This window comes from Anabrus simplex, chromosome 6 (assembly GCF_040414725.1).
Source record: "Anabrus simplex isolate iqAnaSimp1 chromosome 6, ASM4041472v1, whole genome shotgun sequence".
Classification (NCBI taxonomy): domain Eukaryota; kingdom Metazoa; phylum Arthropoda; class Insecta; order Orthoptera; family Tettigoniidae; genus Anabrus; species Anabrus simplex.
In genome coordinates, this window is record NC_090270.1 from 174148250 (window position 1) to 174170272 (window position 22023).

At 41.1% G+C, this 22023-nt stretch overlaps 1 protein-coding gene across 3 annotated transcripts in view; it reads right to left on the reverse strand.

The window, feature by feature from the left end:
• Positions 1–234: 234 nt before the first annotated feature.
• The window catches only part of LOC136875621 (facilitated trehalose transporter Tret1), a 95968-nt gene continuing 74179 nt past the window's right edge, over positions 235–22023 (reverse strand). For all 3 annotated transcript variants that reach the window (XM_067149160.2, XM_067149158.2, XM_067149159.2), the window contains 3 exons: positions 10363–10698; positions 4327–4619; positions 235–1153 (listed from right to left, as the gene is read on the reverse strand). In XM_067149160.2, coding sequence (XP_067005261.2) covers positions 862–1153; positions 4327–4619; positions 10363–10698 — 921 coding nt within the window. In that variant the 3' untranslated portion in view covers positions 235–861. The remainder of the gene's footprint in view (positions 1154–4326; positions 4620–10362; positions 10699–22023) is intronic.

Consider the following 22023-nt stretch of genomic DNA (forward strand, 5'->3'; position numbering starts at 1 on the left):
GCGTACATCACAGCGTGCTTGGAGCTGGAGAGTATACCAAAGACTATACTTGCAGGAGGAGTGTGCATCATAGTCTAGTTGAAGGAGCGTACATCACAGCGTGCTTGGAGCTGGAGAGTATACCAAAGACTATACTTGCAGGAGGAGTGTACATCATAGTCTAGTTGAAGGAGCGTACATCACAGCGTGCTTGGAGCTGGAGAGTATACCAAAGACTATACTTGCAGGAGGAGTGTACATCACAGCGTGCTTGGAGCTGGAGAGTATACCAAAGACTATACTTGCTGGAGGAGTGTACATCACAGTCTAGTTGGAGGAAGAGTGTACATCATAGCCTACTTGAAAGAGAGGTGATCGTCATTTCGTATTTGGAGAAGGAGTGTCATACCCGGCTTGCGGGCAAGGGTATCGTAACCCCCAGCTACTGTGCCTGATTATACCAAGAAGTCGTCTGTCGCCTGTTTTCCTGTATAGTCTGATACTGGTCACCTAATGAAATTGATTATACCAAGTATATCAATGTTTTAATGCATTTATCTGTTATTTTTCCCATTTTTGCCCGTTACCTATATAATTTCTTTCCCATGTTCCAAAGATAGTCTTTTTAGGCCCACAGTTAAACTAATTAAAGACTTAAACATTTCTAAAAAAATTCCAAACAGTTTATCGGCTGTTGTCAGAATTCCCCTAGCTAAAAAGTTACAGTAGAAAGTAACATGTGTAGAGGATAGATGGTACGTTCAACAGATCCTCGGCCTCAGGGATTTCCATCGTGGCTTTTGCGGCGTGCCTATGACTTGCATGAATTCCTCCACTTCAGACTTTTGACCTCAGAGTTACTGCGGAGTACAAAACAGCGTTCTATGTTGCAGCCGCAACGCTATTGCGGGACGCTCCAAACTCGGTGTCCAGAGTTTCAGTGCTTGCTGCCTTCTTCCCCAAGAAGTAAGCCTCAACTTCCTCCAACGTCTGACCTTCTGTCTCCGGGAGTACCCAGTACAGGAACACAAACCCAACACAGCTGAAGGCGCCGTACAGCCAGAAGACGCCGTACAAGCACAGGGAAGACTCCAGCCCCAAGTAGGTCTTAGAGGCGGTGAAGTACAACACATAGGCCAAGGCTGCCGTCACTCCACCGGCAAGACCACGAGACCTACAGTGAGAGAAATCACATTGACGTTTAACTCATTCATTTACATAAACAAGGAATATTCTATTGCCAGGTCACTTCTCATAAAGTACACTAAAGCGGGTTATATCAATCATAACAATCTTTTAACATTGTTGAATAAAACAATGAATATCTCTGGAACCATACAATTTGATGTACATTAAAGGTTTACCACTTAAAGTGTACTATCAAGTAATCGGTTGCTTAATTTGTAAAGTTACATCACGATAGTTTTTCTTTCGTTCGGTATTTTTTTTTCCTGCGTGATTGCGAAAATTATCTGTGATGCATAATTTCTGAAACAATCCATGGTACAGTTGAAACGTTTTCTTAAAATTGCCTCACGGTGTGAGGATTGATCTGATGTTAAGCCTGTTATACACGATCAATTTTTTGTCAAATTCCAGACTTCATAAGACTTCGCAAGAATTTTCAGTACTTCACAAGTTTACTTGCCGAATCGCTTGCAATACTTGACAAGTCTTGAGAATGATATAGATGTTGATTCCCATAGAGTCCAATGGTGGACCATTTATATTGGTATTATAAATTTACTCATTCGGAACAAATATTTCAGATTCTCTATGGGAATCAACATCTATATCATCTGATGGCCAAGCAGGCATCAGTTTTTTGATAATGAGACTAAGTCTCTCATAGTGCATTGGCACTGCCTGTGGCTACAATTAGCCTACGCAGTGGCCTCCATGGTATGCACTAGCCAGCGTCTTGGTAGGTGTGCTAGGTACCAACTGATGAGCCCAACCTAGCACACGGGGGCGAAATGCTGGCAACCAGGAATGAGTTAGCTGGAAAATTTATAATGTCCAATGGTGGACCATTTATATTGGTATTTTAAGTCTTGAGAAGTCTTCAAAAGTGAATTAGAATATGTTCTAATCGATCAAAGAATTGCCAAGTCTTTGACAGAATTGACCAATCGAATCCGAGTATTAACGGTGCGCGATAGGTCGCTAGGCATGCTGGGAATGCCGGGACGGGAATCAAAAGAACACAAATGGCTTCTTCATGACTGAAGGATGTTGTGCGAGTATTAATTGCGAAGTATGAGGCACATCCCTGCCGATATTCAGTAGACTCCGTAGTGTACCACAATAAAATGAATAAAGTGGCAGCGTAGGGAGTGGACAGCTTTTATGGTATTTTACCGTGCGGTAATCAATCAATCAATCAATCAATCAATCAATCAATCAATCAATCAATCAATCAATCAATCAATCAATCAATCAATCAATGCTGATCTGCATTTAGAGCAGTCGCCCAGGTGGCAGATTCCCTGTCTGTTGTTTTCCTAGTCTTTTCTTAAATTATTGCAAAGAAATTGGAAATTAACTCAACATCATCCTTGGTAAGTTATTCCAATCCCTAACTCCCCTTCCTACAAATGAGTATGTGCCCCAATTTGTCCTCTTAAATTCTAACTTTATCTTCATATTGTGATCTTCCATACTTTTAAAGACACCACTCAAACCTCATCGCCTACTAATGCCATTTCACGCCATCTCTCCTCTCACAGCTCGGAACATACCACTTAGTCCAGCAGCTCGTCTCCTTTCTCCCAAGTCTTCCCAGCCCAAACTTTGCAACATTTTGTAACGCTACTCTTTCTGTCGGAAATCACCCAGAACAAATCAAGATGCTTTTCGTATAAATAAACACTGTCAGCAATGATGGAGTTATGACTACATTTGCATATTATTATTATTATTATTATTATTATTATTATTATTATTATTATTATTATTATTATTATTATGGAATTCCTTATACGTATTCATGTAATAAGATATGAATTTCCGTTATATTGCTATCATTTTTATTCAGTTAATGAAGTAAATGCAATATAACATAACCTCTGCAAATGACGTTATGGAAGCAAATACATTGCAAAACTTGTGTTAAAAATAACCTCATTAATATTTTCCCCGTGAAAATTATGGTTTATTGCGCACTTCTCTTCTTTTTAAAGAATGTATCCCACTGCTTGTCCAAGAACCACAACTGCTGTTTGCCTTTTCTCCACGTAAAAACAAAATGCTGTAAAACCTTGCCAAATCTTTTCAAATAGTGTCGAACCTTCAGCAATTTTGAACAATCTTTGACAAGATCCTACAAATTATTATGTGAAGTGTTGAATTGAAGGAAAAATTTGATAGTGTACAATAGGCTTAACACAATGATTTATTTCTTAATAAACTTTACTTTTAAAAGAGGATTTCTTTTAGTTCAGTTTGTACAGTATTTTGTAGGTTGATTGGAAATACATCATTCATATTTAAACAAGACTTTGAAAATTTATTGTTAAAGGAACTGATATTTGAAGAGAGAATGAACCTTTTACAAGAAAAAATGTAAACGTCGGGAAGCATCAACTTCAGGCAAAGAAACTAGTGATTTAAATGTAGCGATGTATAAGCTTTTTAATAGGGAAAGTTTGTTTTCTATGGTAATGACTATCTTATTTACCAATCTAAAGAATGAAAGTGGTAAATTATATGTAGCCACGAAGGCAATTCTAGTATCAAGCGACATTGATTAAGAAAAGGCTATCCTCGCTGTATTTGCTCGACAAGTAGGTATCACCGAGTTTTCTATTCACATACCGTACCTGCCAACCATTAACTTTCTAGCTCTAAAACCGTTAGAGTGTAGCCTATAGCATACCCATCCATATCTGAAGCCAATTTTTAAAATGTTATTCCGACAAAACATGATATTATCCGTTCCTATGATATTGTATCATAGATATAATCATTAGGCCTACCAATAGAAATAAAATTCCCTCACACAGATAAATTTAAAAAAAAATAAAGCTTTCTCTGAAGATCGGTGATAGAGTTTTGTTTGCAAATCATGTTTGATTGTAGTTAACCTAACGCTTGATCTACAAACTAACAAATAGATATTCCTCGTATGACAATCATGATAACGACATTGAGAATCATGGTAGAGTAAATTATCTTTGGTTAATTCCAAGCTATAATTATACTTTTTAATAACGGTAAAAGTTCTATAACAATTAAATAAAGGATGGCAATAAGCCTTGTATAATAAAAACACAATAATATGAAGCACCTTCTCTGGTAGAATAACTTTTTACCAATTTTAGCACCATTACTCCTTTACTAACATACCTGAGGGGAAAGACTTCAGCCACATACATCCAGGGTATCTGGCCCATACCGAAGTAAGTGGAGAAAGAGAGAATGATGAGCATGGTGAGTGGCAGCCAGTTGGCAGGGGGGTCGTCCATTGGCGCCCCAGAGGGCACCTTACAGCCTATCACAACATAGGCGTAGGTGCCGAGTACCAGGCAGGGAATGGCGCAGCCGGCGATGGAGATGAGAGTCAGGGGCCTCTTGCCAGAGAAAGACACGATGGCGGCCAACAAGGAAATGGCAACAAGACCAAGTATTGCCGATACGACCTGTAGGGACAAGAAGACCGGATTACAGGAGCTGAGGAACCTCCAGTGGATACATTATGTATACTGCGGATATCGTACCTGTGAGAAGTTCAAAACCATGACATAAAATGGCAGATGCTCTCTTTACATAGCGTCCAAGAGTATAATTTCCCAAAAAACTTATGTCTATAAATAAATAAATAAATAAATAAATAAATAAATAAATAAATAAATAAATAAATAAATAAATAAATAAATAAATAAATAAATAAATAAATAAATCTCCTTTCTGGTGGGGTTGCGGGTGTGAACTGTGCCGCACATGAGGACTTGGACCTGTTTTATCACCGGATCCCCTTCGCGACGCAAACCCTACGTGGAGGCATGTGTTCACTATTGCGGTCTCTGTGGTGTCTGGTCGTGTGGTGTGCTGTATGTGAATGGATAGGTGTGTGTTGCGACAAAGTGGTGGTGGTGGTGGCAATCGCCGTTTCAAGAGGAAGTACAATTGGGAAACCATCCTCTCTTAACACTAATCAGGAGGGAAATGGAAGAGGTCCGACACTTCAAAGAATTACTTTATCAGAAAAAGAAAGGGAAGAGACACGAAAGGCGTCAACAAGAAAAACTCCCAAGGTCATGTAAACCTAATACCGTCGTGGCCGATAGAGAACAAGAGTTGACCAAGGGAGGTCAGACAGGAAAGATGAAAGTGAGGAGCCTGACACAATGTTAGACTCAGCTAGTGGGTGCGTGGTCGCCAACCCATGCTCCGAAGCTAACAGTCTCTGAACCGCCCTTTTAGTAGCCTCTTCCAGGATGCACGGGATACCGTGGGTATATATTTTTGCCAGTCGCTTAACTTCTCACTAACACATTGAAGGTTTTCGGCAACGCAAAGGAAAGTATTCGCCATGGTGCTAATTAAAGTGCAGCCCTAGCATTTGCCTGGTGTGAAAATGGAAAAACACGGACCGTGGATATATTCTACCAGAGAGGAAAACAAATAAATGAATTATATAAATAACCGAGCGATTTGGCTATACGGTTCGAAGCGTGTACCTGTCAGGTTTCAGTTTGGAGATACTGGGCTTGAACCCACTGTAGGCAGCCCTGAAGATGGTTTTGCGTGCTTTCCCATTTTCAAACCAGACAAATGCGAGTACTGTACCTTAATTAAGACCACGGACGCTTCCTTCCCTGTCCAAACACTTTCCTATCCCACCGTCGCCATAAGACCTGTCTAAGTCTGAGCAAGGCGAAACAAATAGCAAACAAAATCCTTTGTAAAAATTTGGCAATCTCGTTAATGAATCATGGAAATAATTCAATCTTGGGGTGGCGTTGTGACTCTCGGCGAACCTGTCGTCCCTGTTTACTAATAGCCTTTAATTTGCTTCTTGTGTTCACAACACACGATTTATTCACACTTTTCCTTCTATGAGGCTATTCGACTTTATGATTCCAGCAATCATTTAACACACATTTTTTTCTCCATAAAATGCATGCAACCAACTTACGATATTGTTGTTCTCGTTACTGTTCACAACTGACTAAAGATCCAGTGCTGCAGAAATGAGTCCTTATTACTATCTTGAGAGTAAATAATAAAGTTAGATTTACCCTTGTGGAAAAAGTTTTCTCCGATATATCTAGATATTTCGTCCACTTTAACCCTTCTTCCACTCCTCTTTCTTGTACGTCTACGAATAGTTGCTTCAAGCAATAACGTCCATAATAATTGGTCACCGACAAGAAATTGTCCACTTTTCATTACGTCGACAACAGTAATCAATAACGTAAGCGATTTAAGCCATCTTCGGTGTCATGAATACCTACAAGTTCTTCTGTGATTATCGCAGCTATAGGATCATTCGGGTGGTTCTCTGCTTGATGTTTAATTCTCTTGTCAACCATACCAGCCTCAACCTCAGCTCTATTACCAGTGCGGCTGTCACTGCCATTATTTAAAAATCTGAATGTTTTCCAGTTACGTATTTACTTTTCTAGTTAGTTAAGTAGTTGGTGCTACAAATTTCTTCGCTCTAACATAACCATTACACATTCAATAAATTACTTTTCCAGGAATATAGAGTAATATACAGTTGTTACAACCCTCAATTAGTGTGGTGTGAGTCAGATCGCCTCAGCGCGCCAGTTTTTCAATGCTTTGCGCTTTTCATCTCAAAAAGCTTCCATTTCTACTAGCTGCCTAACCTAACCTAACCTAACCTAACCTAACCTAACCTAACCTTTCCCCTTTTCTCTAGGCGGTGTGATAGCTGATTGCTGCACGGCACGGTTCTTCGTCTATAACACAGTTGGCCATTTCGACCCGTACCAGAGCAAATACGTATTCTGTTCATAGTTGATTTTATTTTATTAGTTTTATCAGTTTTTGCGGTTTTTCGTCTGGTTTCCTTTCCATATCATTTGTTTACATTGTAATATTTGCTGTAACTGTCAGGGCAGGCAGTTTTCGTGAAAATGAACGGAAATTCGGGAAGAAGTGTATTCCGCTAGAGGGCGACGGCATACCATACCTTCCAGAAGTTGAAGAACTGAATGAAAATATTGATAATTAAAGTATTCAGCTAGATATGGAAGAGAAAATGTACTCTATAAATCCATTAACAGAGGAACAGGAAGACAAGCAGTCGTGTAAGACGTCTGTGGAAGCTGCACTGTGAGACTAAGGCAAAAACTGTGACCACATTGGGTCATTATTGTACGACAAGGGGTTTCGCTTTTGGTAAAATCCATTAGTATGTATTTTCAATTAAGAAACCTGAATTAATTTTGGTTATTCAATAACTTACATTAAAAGAATCAGAAGCACCATTTTCAAATATTCTTCTATGTTAGGTACATTAAGTGTAAAATTCATTGTATAACTAACGTAATTATGAGTAAAAGATGAGTAAAAAATTACTAACGCTGCCATATAATTCTTACCGTACAAATAGAATATTAAAAATTATTATGGTCATTTAGACCCGTACCACACCATTTATCTCACCCATGTCCACCACAATAGTTGACGGATAAAAGAATTTATGCTCACCACGATTCGTTTCCATGATTTGGGACGTAATTGTCATGGAACTGACTTTTCTGGAGATCATGGGCTCGAACCCCACAGTCGGCAGCCCTGAAGATGGATTTCTTTGGTTTGCTATTTCCACACCAGGCAAATACTCGGGCTGTACCTGAATTAAGACCACGGGCGTTTCATTCCTACTCCTAGTCCTTTCCTATCCCGTCGTCGCCATAAGATCTACCTGTGTCGGTGTAACGTAAAGCAGATTGTTAAAATGAGTAATAAAAGCGAGAGACGTAAAAAAAAATATGCATACATATGGCACGAGTATCCAAAAAAGATGGTAATCAACTAATCACGTAGGCCTATAAGAAAGCAAACATGAAAGTAATTAATGAATAGATATTCAACTTCTAATACCTCGTCCAGCTCTCTCGCAAACTGTTAGCATGCTGGCCTTGGACAAAGGGTTCGATTCCCGGCCAGGTAGGGCCCCATCCTCATAGACATGCAGGTCACCCATAGAAGTGAATTTGAATGATCTGCACCAGGCCTCTCCCGATGTCAAATACCATTAAATACTTATACCTCAAGGATTACCCTTGACATGCACTGAGAGTAAATGTCAATATGGTAAGTATTTCTAGCGACTTGAATACACATTTTAAGAATACCTACGTCTAAGATCAAAAACACTTCCAAATATTCAGCAGTGCATGTAACAAGATCTTCAACAGTGAATTCTCATGACGTACAATACTCTTTTGATGTTGTGGTCTGGTAAAGTAAATGTTCACCTCTACACTATTCCCTGAACGATTTTTGCAGCACTGCCGCCATACCGTAGACCTAGGGAGGTTTTGGTGATTGAAATCTTCTGGAAATATCGCGCTCATCAGATTGTTTCTTTGATAAAACATCACGGCTACAATGACATGTTGTCATACTAGGTGAGAACAAAACGTGAAAGAACTTGAAAGGTATCTTTAATGCCAAAACTCTGACTGGCTTCCTTTGCATTGAGATCAGTAAATACGTAGAGAACAGTAAATGCTCTCAATCAAGAGTAATCGAAATGTTTCGGACATTTACAAATGGCTAAGCTGAAATCTTTTCGTAATTCAGGTGTATCTGGTTTTGCATAGATGAAATGAAATGGCGTATGGCTTTCAGTGCCGGGAGTGTCCGAGGACAAATTCGGCTCGCCAGATGCAGGTCTTTCGATTTGACACCTGTAGGTGACCTGCACGTCGTGATGAGGATGAAATGATGATGAAGACGACACATACACCCAGCCCCCGTGTCAGCGAAATTAACCAATTATGGTTAAAATTCCCGACCTCACTGGGAATCGAACCGGGACTCCTGTGGCCAAAGGCCAGCACGCTAACCATTTAGCCATGGAGCCGGACTTTGCATAGATAAATAAGTTTCAGAAGTATATTTTCGTTCTAAATGACTAACTAGCGCCGAATGGAAAGTACTTGGTGCTGCTGGTTACAAGGGGTTTCAACTAGTGACAGATCCCTTGACAGTTTATTTTTCTTTATTTTCGTTAGCAGTTAAAGACATTTTTTCTAGCCATCACCTATTTTTCTTTGCCTTGCTTTGTCAGCACTGAGAGCTTCCAGAAAATATCGCAGTGGAACAAAAAATCTTCAGTATAACAGCTTATTAAGGGTCTTGGCCTTCCAAGATTTCTGGTGTCCAGCCAGATGGCCTCGAGATATAACGGTGCCATATGATCAGCGCGACGATATCCTTAGCCATACTGCTTGGCTTTCACGACCAGCTTCTCTGCCCCTCATGTCAGACAGCTATTGAATTTATCTCGTGATTCCAGAATTAAAATTACTGGACTTACCGTGAACTGAACCCGGGTTCGCGATGTTTTGTCAAATAAACAGTGCGATGAGCGCGATCATTCTAGAAGACTTCACCAGGGAACTGGCAGACCGTGTAAATACTTCCTATTATATTTTTTGTTGCTTTACGTCGCACCGACACAGGTAGGTCTTATGGACGGTGGGAGAGGAAAGGTCAAGGAGTGGGAAGGAAGCGGCCGTGGCCTTAAAAAGGTACAGACCCAGCATTTGCCTGGTGTGAAAATGGGAAACCACGGAAAACCATCTTCAGGGCTACCGACAGTGGTGTTCAAAACCAGTCTCTCTCGAATATTGGTTACTGGCCGCACTCAGGTGACTACAGCTATCGAGCTCGGTCCATTATTTCTTATCCTGCTGGTTTTCACTATACGAGAGAAAAAGCAGGGTGGGCTGGACTTAACTGACATGAAAGTAGTGAGAATTATTGCTGTTAAAAACAGGGGGAATAAGAGGAGTGTGCTTATAATGAGAGGATAGTGGCCAAGTTAGGAATGAATTCGATGGATGAAGCAGTGCGTCTGAATCACCTTCGATGATCGGATCTTGTGAGGTGAATGCCCAGGTGAATAATGGACTCGACCATGGAAGGTAAGAGAAGTAGAGGGAGAGCAAGGCGACGATAGTTAGACTCAGGTTTAAATGAAGGTAACAAGTGTAGAGCTAGAAGTGACTATAAAGCTAGTTGTAAATAAAAGATACGTTTAGTTTATCAAAGAGACTGCATCGAAAGATATCCTTTAAAAGAATATGTGTATTTATGAAGAGGTTAGTTCAAAGATATTTACTTGAAGACTGGGGATTCAAAGATATGTCTTTCTCATGATCATATGGTACTTACCGCTGCCCAGTTTGGGTCGATGGGCATCTGGAACTCCTCGATGACGTGTACCATGTAGGGCCTTACACCGGACATGCCAGATGCGTGGAAGAAAAAGAAGAATGCTGTGACCAGCATCAAGGGCCGGAAAGTGTTCGGCCTGAACAAGCTCCTGAGCCTCTGTAGAACGGGCCATCGGCCTGTCTCTGTGCTTTTCGTGGCTTCAGCATAACGCTCTAGTTCTTGTAGCTCGTGTTTGACAGCGTCAGGTTGTACCCAACCCCTCAACCAGCAGAGTGCTTTGAGAGCATCTTCCGTCCGACCTCTGGAAAGTAGCCAGAGTGGGGACTCCGGTATCTGTCGACATAAAATATTTTTAATGGCAACCCTTAAAAAGGGCAAATGAGTAAAAACAAAGGAAAATAGTACATGAAAGAATAATGTGATTGTTTGTTAGAAATGGGTTTATAGGACAGCTCCTTTTCCCTAGTTAAAATGTAATAATGTTTTATAGCTCAGCAACTACAACTTGAACAAGATGGTGAACGCTTAACAAGAATGTCTATTTTCAGTATTATATTATGTTTATTTATTATTGTCCGCCTCTCTAGTGTAGTGGTCAGTGTGATTACTTGCTACCCCCAGAGGCCCGAGTTCTATTCCCGACTCTACCACGAAATTTGAAAAGTGGTGCGAGGGCTGGAACGGGGTCCACTCAGCCTCTAGAGGTGAACTGAGTAGACGAGGTTTCGATTCCCACTTCAGCCATCCTCGACGTGGATTTCTGTGGTTTCCCATTTCTCCTCCAGGCAAATGCCGGGATGGTACCTAACTTCAGACCACGGCCGTTTCCTTCCCTCTTCCTTGTCTACCCCTTCCGATCTTCCCATCCCCAAAAAAAGCCTCCTGTTCTGTAAAGCAGGTGCGACCGCCTGTGCGAAGTACTGCTCCTCCTCCGCAGTTGAAAGAGACGCATCTCCAAAAAATGAAATTTTTCAGGAAACGCAATTGTTTAATAAATGGATTCCTAATAAGATAAGATACTTCATTTTTTCTATGCAACTACATCTTTAAATAAAATATGCTTGCCCTGGTGGCTAAAATCGTATTGCAAAGAATACCATCAAAATGGGGGGAGAGGGTCTTAGATTTACGTCGCTTTGGAACTAAAGGGGGGCTGGAAATGCAAATTATGCATAATGGCGTAAGCTAGGTTACATTCCAAATATAATGCTTAATGATATATTAAATCAAATACTTCACAAATGCTGTATTTATTCACAATTTATGAATTTCAAAATGCTTATAATATGAATAAAAAATAAAAATGCCCACAATGCAGAAGAACATAAATTTAATTTAGCAAAACCTAACATATGACTAGGGGCTGCCTGGCCGAGGCGGTAAAGGCGTGCTCAGTTCGCCCGGAAGGACGTGGGTTCGAATCCCCGTCAGGAAGTCGTAAAATTTAAGAAAGATTTCCACTTCCGGAGGTGCATATAGCCCTGAGGTTCACTCAGCCTACCCCAAAAATGAGTACCAGGTTAATTCCTGGGGACAAAGGCGGCCGGGCGTAGAGCCTTTACCTTCCAGTCCTCCAAGGGTCTTCATGGCCTGTATGGAGGGGACTTTGCTTTTTTAACATATGACTGGTAACAAACGAAGTTGATTGTCTTGAGTTATATCTCGTATTTTAGAACACATACACATTTGGCAAAAAATGTTTGGAAGGACCTATTGGTCCATACACTTCACACGTTCAATAAATTCACAAAAATAAAATTATAATTATTACATTCGAGTTGAAGGACATAATGGTGTTTCGTGTGTGGATTTGAATATTCAGCAGATGAAGTAGAAGGAAGAACCTTATCATAAAATGTCATGGCAGGATGTCCTTCATGTACACTTACTTCATCGAGGAGGCTCTTAACACCCTTGACTTTGTCTTCTTTCGATACATTGCCCAGTGGTATTTGTACTTCAAGAGACGACCATATCCTACCTCTTGTCAGCATGGTATGTTTGCACATCTCCATAATGTCTGAGTACAACGGTTTAAAACTGACAGAATTAGACTTCATTTGAATAACTTCCATTTCCGATATTTTGAAGTTATGCTTAGGTTTCTGTGCACGCCAGTGACAGATTTCCAGTTGTAAACATGCTAGTCCTTACCAAGAACGCGAACCTGGCCGACCATTGAAAAAAGAGCATGATATTTAGCTGGTAAAAGAAGCAACTTAGTTTTCCTAATATGTCTTCCCCACTCCAAATATGCGGTCAACAGGCAAGTGGCTATGACCACGCATCGGGTACGTGATGGTAAATGCCACGCGGTAGTCATTTGAAAGTTTGCTCGACATAGCCAGGATAGTGTGATTTTTATTTTGGGCACTGCATCCATCACAGAAAAGACTGATAAATTTTACTGACAGATTTTCAGTACAAAACTTTGACAAATTATTAAAAAGTGCACTAGAAACTTCTGAGATACCGATTTTGGATTCATTTTCAGACCATGTATAAAAGGTAACATCATTCCAATTCTGTTTTGATTTTGCACCATAATGCCTCACTACACCTAAATAATATTGTTACAACTGGCGAGCATAAAACGCTTCGCGTGGGGCCGATGACCTTCGATGTTAGTCCCCTTTAAACAACAAGCATCATCATCATCATCATCATCATCATCATCATCATCATCATCATCATCATCATCATCATCAAAACGCTTCGCCCAAGGAGGTGCGGGATAAAGGTTGGTATGCAGTATCAGAAGACAACAGTTCGCGCATTAACTCATAGAACTTCTTTGCCCTCTGTTTATGCACAAGTAGTTCACATATTACATTTTTCTTCTCCTCTTCATCAATTTCATATTTCAGGCGCTGGCTGCGTTCTTCACGGTCACTACATATATCAACCCGCGGATTCCCGAAACCGATATTGTATTCTGTAGTGAAGATCTTGCAGATCTTAGCGTGAGGGTGATTGTTTCCATACTCATCAATAAACATCTTCCACATTGTTCGAATATTAAGCTCCGAGGGCAAATACTTCCTGTGTTGATTCCGAAAACAAAACGAAAGAAACGTAAGTACAACAATGCAATAATGATAATATATTATACTGTACACTCTGTATAAAAAGGAATATACTATTAAATGACTTGATAAATATTGCTTCAAATTACTTATCTCTTCGCGAGCATAATGTCCAGAGGTGTGCTTAAAACTCTCAATATGTTTACGAACCAGTTATTTGATTTGTTCCTTCTGCAGACTTGTGTGCTTTCTACCCCTCCGTTCACATCTTGCAGTCCCATTTGAATAATAAAACGCAGGAAGGCGTTGCACTCGTCTAGCGTCGATCCGCAGAATGCTACAAAACTGATTTACAGCACACGTTAACGTTGGTGCGATCACACGTTTGCACACTGTAAGTGATAGAAAACTGCCGACCTATCTTGTCTTCTGTTGCACGGTTTCTTGTACAGCATTCAATATGAAATCGTCTTTCTCTACTTTGATTTTGAGTTCATAAAAAGCTGATGAAACCTGTGACAGTCTCTCTTATTCATCCCCTGAGCCTGACATTGCGTATCACTCTGATTACACGTGATCACCGGCTGCCCACCATCATTTCCACACCTTCTAATTTTGTCCTTATTTTTCTGCCATTCTACTGGTATTAGTTTCCCTTTCTGCGCGTAATGATTTGCCTGCCTTTCAAGTTCTTCATCAACCGTCGCCATTTGCACTAATATTCGCCACTATTACAGAAAAGTGCTGAGCGAAAGAGCAGAGTCCCGCCACAATCGGTGAGCGGTCACTTGATATGCGCGCGCCGGTCGTGTGTGTCCGAGGGAAAAACCAACCCTGGAGGGTAAACGGATTAAGAAAGAATATGATTTATTATTATTATTATTTCAATTGTATATTATGCAACGAACCTATAATGACATTTGTTAAGGCATGAGTTTGTTTGTGAAACAAGTGTAAGCTAGTTTCATAACTGCCATACAAGCGTCTCAAGATGCATACGACTGTTTTTGATCGACCATAATTAAATGTCTAAGTGTTGAGATTTTACAATATATCTTACTTTATTAGCGAAGCAAATCAAAGTCACCTCCGTACAGGCCATGAAGGCCCTTGGAGGAGTGGAAGGTAAAGGCTTCCACCATTGTTAACCTCGGCACGTGATAGGGTAGAGTGTTTAGTTCTACGCCCGGCCGCCTTTGCCCCCAGGAATTAACCTGGTACTCATTTTTGGTGTAGGCTGAGTGAACCTCAGGGCCATATGCAGCTCCGGAAGAGTAAATCTCGTTTCTTAAATTTTACGACTTCCTGACGGGGATTCGAACCTACGTCCTTCCGGGCGAACCGAGCACGCCTTTACCGCCTCGGCCAGGTAGCCCCTATCTTACTTTATTACTGTATTACATTCTATCTGTATGTACTTCACTTTTTTATTTTTAACTTATTTTACCCTGAATGGGTACGGCGGGCCTCCTAAAATGTAACACCCTCTCTCGGGCCAAACAGATTTGTAGAGGTGATTTGAAGTGAGGACAAGTTGAGGGGGTAGCGGCCGTGGCCCAGAAAAGGAATAGTCTCAGTATTCGGCTTAGTGCAGGAGAACAGAAAACCACAGAAAACCATTCTCAGGGCAGCTGACAGTGGGGACCATCCCTTCCACCTCCCGAATGTAGAGCTGTAAAATAATTACCAAATAATATATTAACACCGATTAAATATAGGAAGGTGAAGCAAGTTTGGAAAGAGATTTTATTTTTATTTTTGAACTCCTCACCACCCTTAATTTTCGAGGTGTTTGAAGATGTTTTAAACGTTTAACCCCAATATCATCCTCATTCTTCAGAAAGTTGGAAGATGTGTTTTATAATTTTTGACTCCCACCCCCTCACCACCCTCATTCTTCGAGGAGTGGTAATATGTTTTTAATTTTCGATCCTCTTACCACCCTCATTCTTCGAAGAACGGTAAGATACTTTATTTTTAGTTTTGATCAATTCCTCACGCTCATTTTCGAGTAGTAATATAACAGGGCGAGTTGGCCATGAGGTTAGGGGCGCGCAGCTGTGAACTTGCATTCGGGAGATAGTAGGTTCGAATCCCACTGTCGACAACCCTGAAGATGTTTTTCCGTGGTTTCCCATTATCACACCAGGCCAATGTTGAGGCTGTACCTTAATTAAAGCCACGGTAGCTTCTTTCACACTCCTAGGTCTTTCCTACCCTATCGTTGCCATAAGACCTATCTGTGTCGATACGACGTAAAGTAAATTGTAATAAAAGTACTAATATATTTTGTTTTTGTTTTTTAAATAATTATAAATCCCACACCACTGTTGTCCGGTTCCAAATCCGGAATGAGAAAGGAGGAGGGTTGGTCCGGTTAGCAAACAGCAGTAAAACTAACGCCGAGTGTCAGACGCGGGGTAATAACCTGACTCCCTACAAGGGTGAAGGGCTTAGGACGGATGAGGGCTGTAAAAGGCGTCTGTTCTCCAAGTTAGGAGAGGCCTGAAATCTCTCTGCTGCCATTAGCTCTAAAATGCTTGGTGAGAGGCTATCAGACAAGCCGGCCATAGGAACAAATCGTCACAACCACATGCAATGTTCTCTCGAGAATCTAGTAGCAAAATTAGGGCGTCCACCATACGCGACGCGCGTCGATCTCGCCCGACCGGCGTAAGAAATGGGCAAAGGCTACCTACCCGCCTATGCACGAGGCGTGCCAAAGCAGTGAGTCCAACGTCAACAACTCCGATTGGCTACGATTAACATCGGCACCCTGACTGGTAGAATGACAAGCTAGATGATACCCTCAAGAAACGACGTGTTGACGTGACATCGCTTGCCTTCAAGAGACCAAGTGAACTGGTGCCATGGCCCGTGATATTGGAGAAGGATAAAAGATCTTTTATAATGGTCGCAAATGAAACCAACATGTCTCAGCTGTTCATGAGAAGCTTCCTGATAGTGTTGTTGAAATTAATCGCATCAGTGACCGACTGAACTCAATCAAGATAGACTCTGAGACTACCATGATACGAGTTGTTTCATGCTACGCTCCGCAACCTGAGTGCCTTGATGAGGAAAAGGATGAATTCTGGAACATGCTCGATACACATCTACGATCCATTGACTTTAATGAGCACCTGCTCATTGGTGGATATCTAAATGGGCACTTTGAATTGTGCTGTAACATATGATCACATCATCGCAAACACGTATTTTAAGAGGAGACCATCGCATCTCATTGTACATGTACAGCAGTGGTGGGCGAAACACTCAGGTCGACTATTGGTTACTCCGTCGGTGTGAGCTCGTGAGAGTGACCGATGTCAAAGTCATCCCAACAGTTAGCATCGCTGCTCGTTATAGACTTGGTTTTGGATCTTCGCCTTAACATTATGATAAAACCACGACTGAAAACGACAGGACCATGTCGTATCAAATGGAGGAAACTATGGGTACAAGGGAGATCAAGCAGCTGTATTTCTCAACGCACCAAATTCAAATACAGACCAGCCAAGTTATAAGGTTTGGGAAGACCTCGCCGAACATCATCATCTAATACCTCGGGAACTACAAAACCAGGCAAACCACACAGAGATAAACAAACATGGTGATGGAATGACGAGGTGCAGGCTGCGATAAAAGAGAAGAAGCGTGCCTACAAAATTTGGCAGGACTGACATTGATGGCGACCTCAAATAATATAGGAGACTTAAGAATGAGAACAAAAAACTGTAGCTATAGCTAAGGCTGCAAATTTTAAGGGTCTGTATTAGTGTTTAGATACACCATAGGGAGAAAAAGGTATTTACCGACTGGCTCGATCACATCATGGCGTAAACTAAGATACTAGACATGTAATGTGTATCAAGGATGAGGCGAACAAAGTACTCCAGTAACCGAATGCAATCCTGGAACACTGGAACAGGCAATTTTCCAAGATCTGCATTGAAGAATCCCCGCATCTCCAATACACAGTGCAACACCAATCGCAGGACTTGTCCCACTTATAACCTCTTCGGAAGTTCAGGAGGTCATGCAAAAAATGAAACCTAGAAAGGCCGCTGGACCTCACAATATTCCAGCTGAAGCGTAGAAAATGTTTGGAAAACAACGTGCAGAGCTCACTGCAACCTTGTTCAATCAGTTTATCATAGAATAAGTGCTACCATCGTCCTGGTCAACAAGCATTACTGTGCCTATTCGGAAGGGCAAGGGTGACGTAAATGATTGTGAAACGCATCGGCCTATTCGCCTACTATTTCATGCCATGCAGCTCTTCGAATGCATCATAGATCAGCGCCTACGGAGTATTGCCAACGCCACTCCGAACCAGTGTAGAATTGTGGAAGGATGTGGAGCGATTGATTATATTCATGCAGCTCGGTTGCTTATGGAAAGAAACCGGGAAAAAACAAAAGGCCACTCCACATTGCCTTTCTGGATCTGGAAAAAGCATTTGACTGCGATATTCATGAACTGCTTCATCATGCACTTAGATCACATGACGTCCCCGAGGAATATGTCCGCCGGATAAATTTGCTCTATAAAAACTCTACCAGCGCCGTCCGATGCTCTGCTGGAATTTCACCGCTGTGACGTTATTAAAGAATTTGGACTCCCTCGGCAAGTAATTTAAAATTCATGTTACGTTCTGAATTGAAACGAGTGTGCATCGGAGCGCTTCCTGTTGGCGTTCCTCGTAAACAAAGTCCTACCCAGTTGGTGGCGCTCCTTGCGGCTGCCAGTATAAGCTGCGAAAATCAAGTAAATTATTGAGACGAACAAATGAAAAAATCCCCCCAAGGATCAAGAGGGTATCGCTCGATTTGTGGGCATGGCAAACTTCTTTCGGAAGTTTGTGCCAAATTTTGCCGAGATTGCTGCACCCCTCAGTTCCCTAAGACGTAAGAATACTAAATTCATCTGGGAACAACCTCAGGAAAAGGCTTTTGAAGCTCTAAAACTCGCTCTTGCTAACGCTCCCGTCCTTGCTATCCCGGACTTAACCCTTCATCGTACAAACTGATGCATCCTGCTCCGCCATTGCTGGTGTACTCCTTCAGGATACTGAACTAGGAAGGAGACCCATCGCATACGCTTCCAGAGCGCTAAGTTCTATTGAATCTAAGTATTCAGTATATGAACTGGAATGTTTAGCTGTGATCTTTTCATTGGAAAAATTCCGTTCATATATTGAGCATTCTCATTTTCTTTCGGAGACCGATAATCAGGCTTTGTCTTGGGTACTCAATAGACCCCGTCGTTCAGGTCGTCTGACTAGATGGGCCATTCGGATTGGATCCCTCAATTTTGATGTTCGACACATCCGTGGCACAGATAATGTGATTGCGGATGGCTTGAGTCGTATGTTTGGTGAAGTCTCGGAAAATACCAACGAAGTTCCCACTCCTAAATTCCCTGATTCATGTTTGTGCTCATCTGGGTGTGTCAACGCCCTATTGACTGATTTTCCCCTGTTTTATCAAGATATTAATAAGCTTCAATATGCGGATCCTGAGCTGAAACCCATCATTGATAGTATTAACTCTGGTAAACCTGTTAAACCTTATTTCCTCAAAAATAAGATCCTGTGTTGCAAGTCGCGAAATGACCATAAGATGAAGATCGTTTGTCCTCAGATTCTCATCCCCGTTGTCTTCAAATATTACCATGATACTCCGTTGGGAGGACACTTGGGTGTGTTTAAAACTAGACAAAAGATCAGACATTTCTTTATTTGGAAAAATATGGATACTGAAATTAGAGAATTGGTGAAAACATGTAAGCAGTGTGCTATTAGTAAACCTGCGGTCAACACTCGCATTGGCTTGTGAGCTTCATCTCATGCTACTCGCCCCATGCAGCGGCTTTTTATAGACCACGTAGGTCCGTTACCTAGAACGGCCCGGGGGCACCGGTTTATGCTTGTCTGCGTTGACTGTTTTACCCGTTTTTCCTGGCTCTTCCCGACTCGTTCTACTAACGCTCACACTACCATTGGCTGCTTGAACTCAATATTTTCATCTTTTGGACCGCCCAAGTTCATTGTGTCTGATAATGCGAAGTCTTACTTCTCATTTGTTTAGACAGTTTTGTTTTGACCTCTCTATATCTCATGTTACCACCACGCCATATTACCCTAAGCCTTCATTTAGTGAGAGGATGAATAGAAACCTGAAGTCTGCTCTTATTGCATTTCATAGTGATAATCATGCCAAGTGGGATACTTCCATCCACTGGTTGCAGTATGCATTTAACTCTGCGGTTCATGAATCACATATGCTAACTCCCATGGCTCTCATGTTTAATTTTACGCCCAATTCTCCTCTGTCTAACCTAATGAATATTGACCAGCTTCTCCCTGATAGCAGGAATCCGGATGAAATTCGGCAAATGTGGCGTAAGGCTAAGCAGAGATTAGTTGTTTCCTATCAAAAGGTTGCCGAAAGATACAATAAAGGTCGCCGACCTACCAAGCTCGCCATCGGTGATGAAGTTAATGTAAAAAATCCGCATAGCAAGGCCGTAAATAAGTTTGCTGCTAAGTTAGTTCCCCGTTTTTCCGGTCCTTGCACCATCCTAGAATTTTTTACCCCTGTTACTCTGTTGGTTAGTGACCCTAATACCAAGCGTATTAGGCGAGTTCACCTTAGCCAAATCAAAAGTGCCTGATCAAGAAGTTAAGGTTATTGCTTCAATCTCCTTTTACTGTGTTGTATAGCAGTCATGTAATTTTGAAAGATTCGGTGCTTGTTAATATTATTACAAGGAGTTGATATACTATTTCTTCAGGTTATATATGAAATGTATGTTAAAGGTAATCAGGCCTAAAGTAATGAAAATGTTGTGAATGCACAAGGTAATAGGAACCTTTAATTGTGTGATGTCATCACATAATTGTCGATGTACAGTTTTATATTCAAATAACAGTCAGTTAAAAGAATTTACTTATTCATCTGGAATTGTGTCCACCAGTTGACATTGGTACTAAAGGACTTAGTACAACGAACAATTTTGGGATATTCTCAGATGAACCTAGAACTTCCTAATCAGGATTAATGGTACTGCAAGCTCCTCTGACTCTTCGCTGTTGCCTTCTGGTTATGTTGCAGCTATATGGACGTCCAATTAACATCATCTCAGCTGAAGAAGCAATCGAAGTTTGGTGGTGCTATTGCTTCAACTCATCATGAACTACTGAGGTATACTAAAAGTATTAACAACAACATTGGCATTGTGATGGCGGTCCTGGCCATATCATCATCGCGAAACTGTGCCTCCTACCAGATTGATATACCATTTGGAAGTGGTGATGACGTAAAGTAAGATGCATGCTTTAGTATTATTTTCTGGTTGGTGACTGTTCTCCACTTATTATTCTTACACCTCGTGGACATTTCTCTTGAAAATTGTATCTCTCGCATCACTTATGTGAAATAATCTCCTTATTTCGGGACAGTGTTTGGAAAGTTATCTAGAAAACTGAATTTTCTCATCTCTACATTCTGATATACCATGTCAGTTCTCTATTCTCGCCCTCCTTCGAGTTTTACGGGAGGAGAATGTGACGTTATTAAATAATTTGGACTCCCTCGGCAAGTAATTTAAAATTCGTGTTACGTTCTGAATTGAAACGAGTGTGGATCGGAGCGCATCCTGTTGGCGTTCCTCGTAAACAAAGTCCTACCCAGTTGGTGGCGCTCCTTGCGGCTGCCAGTATAAGCTGCGACAATCAAGTAAATTACTGAGACGGACAAACGAAAAAAAAGATATTAGTTGTCTATACGGTGATGGAGTCTGCTTCATATGGAATGTTGTGTTTCTTGCTAAAAAGGATGGGAAGAGGAAAGGATTATGATCCGCGTTAAGGATCGTTGTTGGATTAAAAGGGTTGTTCACCCTTTCTTGCATCGGCACCAGCCGGCGAACTTATTCTTCTCCTGAATTTTAATGTGGGATAAGTTGTTTTCTTCTACGGCAATTTAGGCCTAGTAATGTTTAAGTATATGTTAATCTGTGGTATTTATTCCGGAACCTCTAACTAAAAGTACTGATTGATATAGGTAAAATTTGGTGTAAATTTTATCGCACTGTGAACTAAATCTCATATTCTATCGACTCTATTCGAAGTCACGATATCCGCTAAAATCAATGTTTTCTTCTACTATCATCATTATATGAAAGTTAAATACTGTTTCCTTATTTAATCCTTGGTAAAGTTAATTTAAGACCATTTAACATCCTCGTGTAAGTGAGGTTAGGCCTGGGCGACTTCCGACAAAAGAGTAGTGTTATAAAAATGTTGCAAAGTTTGGGCTGGGAAGACTTGGGAGAAAGGAGACGAGCTGCTTGACTAAGTGGTATGTTCCGAGCTGTCAGTGGAGAGATGGCGTGGGAGAACATCAGTAGACGAATAAGTTTGGATGGTGTCTTTAAAAGTAGGAAATATCACAATATGAAGATAAAGTTGGAATTCAAGAGGACAAATTGGGGCAAATATTCGTTTATAGGAAGGGAAGTTAGGGATTGGAATAACTTACCAAGGGAGACGTTCAATAAATTTCCAATTTCTTTGCGATCATTTAAGAAAAGGCTAGGAAAACAACAGATAGGGAATCTGCCACCT